The 10,880-nt window shown below is 35.1% G+C and overlaps 2 protein-coding genes across 2 annotated transcripts; one reads left to right on the forward strand and one right to left on the reverse strand.

The window, feature by feature from the left end:
• The first annotated feature begins 1,023 nt into the window (after nt 1–1,023).
• Nucleotides 1,024–3,452, forward strand: LOC112528634 (COP1-interactive protein 1-like). Its single transcript, XM_025139657.1, has 2 exons — nt 1,024–1,108; nt 1,420–3,452. The coding sequence occupies exons 1-2, from the start codon at nt 1,024–1,026 to the stop codon at nt 3,450–3,452; spliced, it is 2,118 nt and encodes a 705-aa protein (XP_024995425.1).
• A 1,303-nt stretch (nt 3,453–4,755) lies between these two features.
• Nucleotides 4,756–9,987, reverse strand: LOC112527596 (mitochondrial adenine nucleotide transporter ADNT1-like). Its single transcript, XM_025138321.1, has 8 exons — nt 9,747–9,987; nt 8,291–8,339; nt 7,593–7,756; nt 7,041–7,078; nt 6,823–6,935; nt 6,629–6,742; nt 5,952–6,290; nt 4,756–5,175 (listed from the first exon to the last, which is right to left on the reverse strand). The coding sequence occupies exons 1-8, from the start codon at nt 9,899–9,901 to the stop codon at nt 5,092–5,094; spliced, it is 1,056 nt and encodes a 351-aa protein (XP_024994089.1). The 5' UTR covers nt 9,902–9,987; the 3' UTR covers nt 4,756–5,091.
• Between the last annotated feature and the right edge of the window lie 893 nt (nt 9,988–10,880).

A 10,880-nucleotide genomic window follows, 5' to 3' on the forward strand; every position in this document is an offset into this window, starting at 1 on the left:
AAGTTATTTCACTACAATCCGCTTTTTGGTCATAGGCTCATAGCTCGCTCAGACGGATCTGGTGGAGCCAATTAGCCAAACCATAAGCAATTAAGCATGAACGAAAAGAAAAAGAAGATTATTTTGAGATAATAGCAAATGGAATTAACTAGAGATTCTGGTTCTTGGGATAACTAGCTCTTGAGTTTGAAATATAAGGAATTATCTACATGTGAGAGTCAATGTAATGCGATTTTACACTTTCATGTTGTGGTTTTCGGTCTCTACAAGAAGTAAAAAATAGAATAACTGTTGTAAACTGTCATGTTCATAAGTACGATCGATGACTTATTTGTTTCTTGTAGCATTTTTTCGCATCATCATATCTACTCTGGTAGCATAAACTTTGACCTGGCAACATTTGATCATGAAATGGACATCTTAAACCACTCTCTATAACTTGTGTTACCTTCTTGTTGATGCCTGCCATTGTAATAGGTATGTTTCACTGTTTTCTTGGTACCTTGCTAAATTTCATGTTGAACTGTGTGGGTATTTAAGTTAATATCACAACTTGTTACCCTTCTATTTATTTTTATCATATAGGAGATACGTAGCATGGTAAATGGCAAATAACGGGCTGAATCTTTATAGCTTGTTCTAACATTTAAACGTTTTGCACATTTTAAAAGGGCTTGATCTATAACTCATATATTATGAATTTTCAGATTTTGAGTTTCTTGCTTCTGCCTGAGAGGGGGTGCTGTGGGACTTAGGAATGACTAAGTTTAGGTGGAATGAGTCAATGAATATGTTTCGGGACCATGTCGATCCAGAAAAGGAAGAACAGCTGAAATGGATCATAATAGGTAACTATCTCTATCCAAAACAATGATCCTTAGAAATTTTTTGGAGGTTGCCGCATAGCATTTTTTAGACCAAAATAGTGGAGTCTAAAGCTCTACCATCATGGCTTGATGTTATTCGCACCATGGTGATCCTTTTGGTAATGCGGAAGTTGCTTATCTTGGGTACAGAAGTGACATGGTAGAAGCCGAGACAACTCTCCAAAAATTGTTCCCTGTTGCATTTCATGGCTGTACAATTGACACGAGAAACCCTACTAGGAGTAACGCCTATTCTTGATGTTACAACTTATGCTTGGTAAAGTTAATACTGAATTCAAGATGGGGAACAAGTCAGTTGTTAAACTTCTTAAAGATATCATATAGCGGTTGACTGATCATTATGCCTCTTAAATCTGGATAAGTTTATAATCTCATCTTTGTAGTTAAGGATGATTAGCCAACCTCTTATTAATTATTAGTCATTTCCTTGCAGTTATGATTCTTTTTAGAGGCAATGCCATGCAACTTGCACAGTTATCACACATTATGAAACATTTTAGTATTACAGGAAACTAATGTTTTCTATATGCAGAAACGGATACTAAAGTGAAGAGAATCTCGAAGCTTGTCAAGGGATTAAACTCTGGCAACAGAGAGGCAATCCAAAAGAAACGGTCTGAAGTTTTTTACCTCATTGAGGATATTCATAAACAGTATCAATCACTGTACGCTTTGTATGAAGATTTGAGGGAAATAGTGAAAAGAAAATGCATTAACGAAGAAGATAAAGAAGACTGCGAGTCTTCTAGTTCTTCATTGTCATATTCATTAAGCATGGAATCAGCTGCATACTATTCCCCAAGCAGTGGATCAAAAACACCAAGTCATGATCAACCAAAAGTGACAATATTAACAGATGGACAAAGTGTGAGATCAGAGATTTCATGTTATTCTTTAGAGGATACAAGTGAAGTTGTAAAAGAAGCATTAAGTGTTGAACCCGTGTCAAGTTCGTATAAGGGGGAAGAAAGGGAGGAAGAATATAGGGGTGGAATAGTAGAGAAGCTCATGAAGGAAACTGGGTACTTAAGAGATAGATTGGATGAGAAAGAGAAGAAATACCAGAATCTTGAAAACAAGTCATCTGCGAAGTTGAAGGAGTTAGAAGACAGAATCGCTGCTTTGAATCTCGAGCTCGAGGCGGTGAACCATCAAAAGGGTGAACATGAAGATGAGCGCAGAAATGATGAAGTTCATAAAACAAGCACGGAAAAATCAGAATTTCAGTCTTGGGTTTCTGAGCTTGAACTTGCATTCAAAGAGAAGGAAGGTGAGGTTTTGAAGAAAATGGATGAGTGTGAAAAGATTTTCAAGGATAAAATAGACGAATACATGGATCGACTCCATAATTTGCAAAAGGAAGTGGAGTATTTACAGTCCCAGAATGAAGCTCGGAAAAGATTCACATACGAAAAAGAGAAAGAAATTGAGTCATTGAGGATTCAGAATCAAGAATCAGAAATGGAGCTCAAGAAAAAGACTAAAGAAGCCGCAGATTCCCTTGAGCTCTTAGAAAGTTTAACAGAGAAGTTAAACCAAAAGACCACAAACGAAGAGGGTTTAGTCGAAGAAAGGGACGGTCTGCAAAGGCGAGTAAAAGATTTGGAAGTCATGATTGTAAGCATACACGACGAAGCCCATTTATCGAAACAAGAAAACGAGAAGCAAAAAACAACAATTTCTCAGCTGGAAGAGAAACTCCAACAGAAAGAGGGTAAGATTTCTACTCTTGAATCAAGAATCGAGAGTGTCAAGAAGGAGTTATCGACCAAGATGAAATCCCTCGAGCAAAAATTCAAGTCTTCGGAGATCGACAAAAGGGAACTCGAAGGAAAAAATGACGTTTTAGCCGCAACACTCGAGCAAAAAGACATGCTGGTCAACAAGCTAAACCATAGCGCGAAATCCACTTTCCACTCTAGTGTGAAGAAAATGGGCGAGATGGTGGACGAATTCCGAAATAAATCTGAAGATAGCATCCGTATCCTGAGCCAAAGAATCCGCGTAGCGGAGCAGCTACACAACGAAACGAAAGACTGGTACAAGAAAACCAAAGATAAATACGAGCAAGACCGAAGAGACAACGAGCTAGCATTTCGCAGCATCAAGCTCGTGATGGCAACCGTGAGCGATACATTGAGCGTCTCCGAGACGCTCGGGCTGCGATTCGTTGACTGTTGTGAAGACTTCATGAACCGTGTGTCGAAAGTGTCGTGCGAGATAAACTTTGTGAAAGATTGGGTGAAAAGAAAGAACAGTGCAATGGTGGAAGTGAAGGAAGATGTTGAAACACTTACAATTCAATTAGATAATAAAGAAGAGGAGATATTAGGATCAAGGGAAAAAGTATTGAAACTGGAGAACAAACTGAGGGAATTGGAGAAAACTGTGAGGGAATTGGAGAAAACTGTGAAGGAAAATAATGAATCCATGATGGGTTTGAAGGAGGAGAAACGGGAGGCCATTCGGCAGCTGTGCGTGTGGATCGATTATCATCGTAGTCGATCAGATTTTCTGAAAAGAGCGTTATCGGAGCTCGTTACGAGAAACCAGAGACCGGCTTAACCTTCTGATCGTGCTTCTTGTTATCGAGGTTAGTAATTCTTGACCCCCAGATAGTTTCTTGATAGAAACTAGAAAAATCAACATAGTTGAGTTCCTCGCTAGAAATCACCGAGTTTCTTGATAGAAACTAGAAATCGGCATAGTCTCTAAGCTTGAGTTTCTTGATAGAAACTAGAAATTTACATAGCTTGAGTTTCTTGCTAGAAACTGAAGTCGGGTTTAATCTAAGTTTGTCGTTAGAAACTTAGAGTAAGCCGGAATTGGTTGTTGATCTGCTTTGTTGATTTAGTTGCAATACAAGTGTTTATGGTTATACTTTATGTGTTTTCTGGTATTCAAGCCTATCAATAATATTTATTTATTTTTATTTTATAAAAGATTGGTTCATCTATTTAGGTGAAGAATACATATATTCTATAGAAAATGACTCATATTTATAGATCAATTATGAACTTTTCTTAAGGAAATTATTTTATTTATTATACTGTAATAACTTTTTTTAACGTTCCAGATCAACTTTTTATCAATAGATTCTTTAAAATAGAGAAAGTAGAAGGAATGAGTAAAATTCTCTAAATTTAAAAAACTTTAATAAAATGATTATAAATGAAAGGGAAATTATTTTTTTCTTATTCCTATCAATCCTCAAAATTAAAGGTATAAGTGAAATAAAATAATATTTTAATAATATAATTATGGAGACGTCAAATATCCTCAAAGTCTTCTAAACACATAATTAATGTCGTCCTTTTCTAAAACTTGGAATACCATGCGGGAAAAAAATTGTAAGTTCGTTTTTTGATAACTGTGATTTATGAGCATAAAAATCTCTCAAATTCTTATTTATGTCCATTAATTACATGAATATACATACACAAAAACATAATGTGAATTAAATAATTTTAAAAATAAATCAAAATCTTATTCATCTTTTGGTTATATTGATGGACGAAAACGGGACGTGAGGTTTTATGACAGGTGATTTTTATCTGATTTATGATAATATTTTATCAATTAAATCTGTCGATATATCACATAACCAGAAAATACAATACCAAAAGACAAATCAGAACATGATTACAATTATCAAATTGGTCTGCCGCTGTTTATAAGTTTGACATAAGAAGGCAGATATCCAAAGCAGTTTGATAAAAGTGAATCTTGAAATTCCAAACTCCTATATATAAAATGATTAAGAAGTTGAATCTTAAAACTTCAAAACTTCAGTCCAAAAGTCAGCAGAAAAAGAGTTGATATTAAGAAACAAAAGCAACAACTTTCAGCCAAAAATATGAACAGAAAAGAACAGAAAACAGCCATTATTATCATAATAATACTGAATTACCGATCAAAACAACTCCAGTAGCATTATCATCAACCTCAGTCAGCCCTATGAAACATCCTTATTATTATTAGGTGGTGTTGGTGTGTATTGAATCACAACACCCAAAAACCACAGCAGAAAGAAACAAAGAAACAAAGAAAGAAAGTGTTGGAGGTCGACGACTATATCAACACTAACAACTTCTAAATCTCTTCACATTATCACCGAAAACAGAGAAGAGAACAAAAAATATATGACCTCCACGGCTTTTTACCTCCTCTTTCCTCTTCTGCCCGCAAAAATAACATCAAATTTTCAATCAGATATCCTCATCTCTACTCCCAGTAGATCCTTAACCATCTCGTATGACACAAACGCAATCGCTATCGAAGGAACCACCTGTTGCACGTATAAAACTTGAATTACAGAACTTTCTAAATCTACAGCTAATGGCATCTTTTCAAATTTTTATTCTCTTTTTTGACATGACCCTTCAGCATTCTCTTTTATTTAGTATGTGACTGGTACGCAGACGGGACAGAACTTGACTGGACGGATGAAAGTGAGGTAGGCAGGTCAGGGGGTTTTAGGGTTTTAATTTGACATGGGTAATTTAGCAAGTTAGCAGTCTTGTCTCATCTTTTAGATTTTTTGTCCCACTAAGGTCATGTCCTGTCCCGGTCTAATGTCTCGAGAAACGTGGAACAAGTTTTTGTAATATCATCCTGACCCAATTCCCACATACCAAATGCATTAAGGGACGACGTGCTACGTGAGCTATTTTTTATTGTCCATGTCTATGTAGAGTTGTTTCTGCTATTTTTTATTGTCCATGTCTATGTAGAGTTGTTTCTGCCTTGCCTAGCATTCTGGTTGGTAAATTACCAAACTTCAGATAAATATCATTAATAGCCAACTCATTGAATTTCTTAGAGCTAGATTTGACGAATTGTTGAAATTAATAAATCCTGCAATATAAATCAAATCAATATTCCTCGGTGCGCAGTCTCTACGGTCCAGGACTCCAGGTAGCGTGTATCCTCATATCTCATCTCCTTGAATACAACTAGATATATCTCTAAGATCCAAATATAATTAACTAAAACCATATTAACCAAGTGAAAGCAAATGGAGTTGGGTTATTTATATTTGCTTATAATAAATGACGTGCTTACCTTCACTGAGTTCGGGACCAAGCCCTTGTACAACGCGCCAACACCCTCATAGCGAACAGTTTTCCTGAATGCATCAATCATTCCAGTGTACTCAAGTCCTGACTTGCCATCTGCAGTAACAACGGAGGCTGCATCTTTCCAACCAACCATTTGCATTCTTCGGCGGATGACATCGAGAGGATAAGCAACTGTTTGGCCAACAGTTCCAGCTGCAGCCCCACACGCGAGCTTTGTTGTCACGCTCAACTCAGCATCCTCAACTAGCCCAAATGGCCTTGATTTAATCAACCAGTCCTTTAATGATTCATAGACCGCAAAATTAAGACCCACATACGGTACCTAGAAGCACCACAAATAAAAGACATTGTTATCTGTTAGATCTTATGATAAATTAAAAGAGAAACAAGCATACATCTTTGTTCTCTTAATAACAGGTCAACTGTAATACTTATAAATTCAACAATTTCCGGAAGGATGTCCCAAGATAACTATAGTATCTACCTTTTGGCAACTTTTCTATCCAACATTATCAACCACTACAAAACAATACTATCATTGATACTAATCCACAAGACCCCCCCCCCCCCCCCCCCCCATTTTGTCATTGTTGAGGGGTATTTTAGAAATTTAACAAGGGTCAAACAATTTATTACAAAAATACTTGACTTTGAACTTACAACACCAATGACAGAAGGAAGCCACCCTTTATATAATGCACGTGGACCTTCTTCACGGAGTACTGTTCTAAGAGCATGTGCAATTCCTCGATACTGGCTGGGAGATTTGTCGGTCTGCAAACATTAAAGCAATTTAGTATGCTGGAAAAACAAGAATATACGGTATGCCAATATCTAAAGATCTTAAACAATACCTGGACAGTAAGCCGACCTCGAACCAAGTCCATGGGATAGGTAGCTGACATGGCAATTATTCCAGCACATGCGCCAGCTCCAAGGCGTAAGAGAGGGGTGAGTTCAGCATCCTCTGGAAAAATTAATTTAGAAGTTCATTTTCTTCTAGTATCATGACATTTATTTAACTCGGAGGCCTAATAATGTATAAGATAATAGAAAAGGTTCATCGTCATACCATTTCCAGGTTGCTGCCGATGAAGCCACAAAATCCCCCTGTTTATTGCAACACATAAGCATGTTGAAGCATAATCGATAGATATTTGCAGATATAAAAAAAAAAACTACCAGACAACAAATCTACTTCAAAACCTCATCAAAGGTGTGAAGTGTGTGTGAGTATTTGTTGTATATAAATGTTATATACTTAAAAATATCCACATAAATAAAGCAAAACAAAATTTGAGAACCTCCCACTAGCGGTGGGGCATACATATTTTATGTGGCGGGGGGTCAAGTGAAACAATATTTTCAAATCTTCATCAAATGTTTATCATATAGAACCTCGTTTTGTCATGATTAAGAGATTTTTTACACATTTATTTAGTCACAACTCTATTTCTTGCATTTCAAAGGCATAAACTTTTCCCATTATATATTTTCACTTTTGTTTTCCTATAATTTCAACCGACTTCGAAATCTGCTTTTACATGTAGGTGTACACATCTTGATAAGCATTATGAAGTTGGATTAGGTTGTCTGAACACAAGGAAAAAACAAGTATACGCACTTTGATGCCTCCTCGTAGCTAAAGAACTTGACAGCAGAGTTTGGAACAATACGAGCACAATTAGTGCCATTGCCTTTAAACAATCCACGAAAACCCTCTGTTCTCCATATATATTTCAACCCCTGGATAGTACCATTATATTTGATTGCATGAGGATTTTGAACCTGCAAATAAAGCAAAACAAGTGAGTTAAGTATTCCTATATTTTCTCATCGTCTAAGGGGCGAAACAAGGTTATCAGAAAATTCAATTTATTTATGTCTATCCAAGAGATCAACAGCAAAGGTAATGTTCCTATTAGAAGAAGAAAACTGAAATTTAGGAAATATGAACGTAGCCTTTGCTTAATCTAACATCACTTGTTTACATGAATTTATGGAAATAGCTTTACAATCTTCCTTCCGTTTTTTTCTTTCTGATTCTGATTACATCTCATCATTGTTCTTCCCTTTTTAGTTCCCTTTTCAGGTAGGTTGCTATGGTTAAGATGGAAAAAGCGTTTATATTCACAATTCTCATCCCAATATACAAATAGATGAATTCCTGCACCTTCTTCACGCTATGAGTTTAACACTAAAATGTCATTCTTCAATCATACTTTAGTGAGAGATCTATTATTGGCCGATTGTGAGAATATGACAGAATATGTGTTTACTTGCAAATGGAACCAAAAGAAAACAATTAGATAAAGTATCCACCTGGAGAAGAATTTTCAATCGTTCCAGAGGAGCAACAGCAGTTCGTGATCTGCAACATAATGTAACCATATAAACAAACAGCAGAGAAAAACGTTGACCTTTTAAAAGGGTCCAACAAGAAAAATTCCAAGAGAACATCCTACCCCTTCCAAAGTACGTTAACTACTAATTGCACCCTGTCAAATTTTAGAAGTTGATACACACAAAAGAATTCAACCCAAGATATCCTTCCCCTCCATTCATGAAAGTCATGTTAATGTGTTTAGTCTGAGACATTGTTCATGTTAGTTTTGTTTCTCCATTTTAGTAGCTCTACCATCTTTCTTCTTACCAGGCATACTTATTGAATGTGTCCAGCTATCTCAACCATTTTCCTTACATATATTTTGTTATAACATCCTCGTCTCTGCAACATCCAGTTTTCTAAAGTAAATATTTAATACTCCATCCATCCCATTCAAATTTGGACATTTTCATTCTGGGATGTCCAATGAAAGTTTTAGTGTTTCCCTTATTTCTTAATTGTCATCGTTACTACATATAAGTGCTATTAATTTTCATGAGATAGAGGGAATACCATTGCTATACCCTGTCATAACTTAGTTCCTCATTGTCATCGTTACTCAAACTTGTTTGTAATGGACAACTTTTATTAGTTTCTTGCACCACAACACAAGCTGATATGATCTATCATAATATTTTCTTGATCCTTTCTTATGGCTGCTTGGCCGATTATAGCATAAAGTAAAGTAGGTCCAATAGATATCTTATACAAGAACACTTTTATAAGACCTTAGACAATGACTAGTGCCAAAATTCATAATAACCACATGCTCATGTTTCCTTTGTGTCCGTGACACTAGACTCTTCTAACAACATTAATATCTGCAGGCTCAATTTTGAATACAAGTCGTGGACTGTTAGATCACACATAAAAGATATACATACATCTCATAACTAACTCTTAATAACAAGCAAATTAAGGATAGTAAATTAAGGATGATCTTACTCAATTATGTATAACAATCAGAGGAATTATTTATAACCAGCTTTTAAACAAGAACAACAATCATTTCATATCTCGATTTCGTCTAAGTAAATCTAATTCCATGAACTAAAATGGCCAAACCTCAAGAACAAATCTAACTCATGCAGTCACAGTTAAACTTTGGCAGATTCACTGATTTTTTAGGTTTAGTCACTTTATTGAAGAAAAATAAAATCTCATCCTTCAATATTCTCGTGTTTCTGTTTATTTAGACTTCAATCAATTGAGAGGTCGAATGAGAGAGAAAAGTATTGGTATACAGATACGAATATACAACACCATTAGCTCGAAATAAAATGTATCTATATCGTGAAATTACTCAAAAGGCATCAATACTTGAAATGAAAGAAATCAGAATCAGATAAATTGATCGATTAGAAATGAAGGAATAGGAATGAAAGAACTAACACTCCACCGGCAACGCCGCCGGCTACGAGAGACTTGCAGATGCTGAGCAAAGCGTGACGGCTAGGAGCCTTAACACCTTCGCTAGCAATCTTAGCTTCTTCGGCTAGATTAGCGATCGTAGCGCTGGTTTTTCCTACCACATCCTCCGACGCCATGTCAACCGCCTAAACCCTACAAATGGAAATTATATAATGCGGCGGAACCCTACCCCAAAATTAATAAAGATTCGCCGTCGCGATACCTCCTCCGGCGATCTCAGTGGATGTGAAAAAGGAATAAAATAAAAATTGAGCGAAAAGAGAAGAAAAACGATTTATGCGAGTGCCCTTTGGGCGAGTGCACCTGAGCGCGTGTTATGTTGCTCATTGCAGCGCGTGATTGGGCCCCACTAATTACTATTGTCCTCAAAACATTTTTAATTTTTTATTTAATTTGTCTATTTGGAATTAAACACTTATATCCGCTTTCCATAAAAAAAACTTTGCTTAGATGTTAATTTATACATATATTATATATATATATCACATCAGATAAGAAAACAATAATTTTGTTCGGTTATGTTTGATAAACTAACAGATAAATTAGTTGATGATTGATAAATTAGTTTATAAGTGATAAATTAATTGTTAGATGTTAAATAAATTATGTTTGCAAAAACTAGCTTAAGAAAACATCTCTAACAGCTACGTTAAAAATGAGAAAAGTTAAATTTGGCAAATTTTTTGTACCCACAACTATGTTATCTTGTATGCTAAAATAGAAAAAAAAGAAAGAGAGAAGATAAAAATCTTCAAATTTGGAAAAATCTCTAAAAAAACTATATTTTGAAAAGATAAATAGTATATGATTTCTTCTTATCAATAAGGGACATTGAAATTAAATATTTATGAGAGAAAAATAATATTTTATTATATAATTAATGGTAGAATTACTAATATAGAATAGTTATTAGAGTTTGATGTAATGCTTTTTGAGATTTTATACTCTAATTTATAAAAAAAAAAAATATAGCATAGCTGTAAATTGATCAAAAGGAGAATTTTGAAAAAAATAGTCCATTATAAATATTTCATATAATTCAAATAAATTTTTAAATAATAAAATTAAAAAAAAAATTAACAATATAACATGATA

The sequence above is a fragment of the Cynara cardunculus genome, assembly GCF_001531365.2.
Source record: "Cynara cardunculus var. scolymus isolate 2C chromosome LG 15, CcrdV1, whole genome shotgun sequence".
NCBI classification, from domain to species: domain Eukaryota; kingdom Viridiplantae; phylum Streptophyta; class Magnoliopsida; order Asterales; family Asteraceae; genus Cynara; species Cynara cardunculus.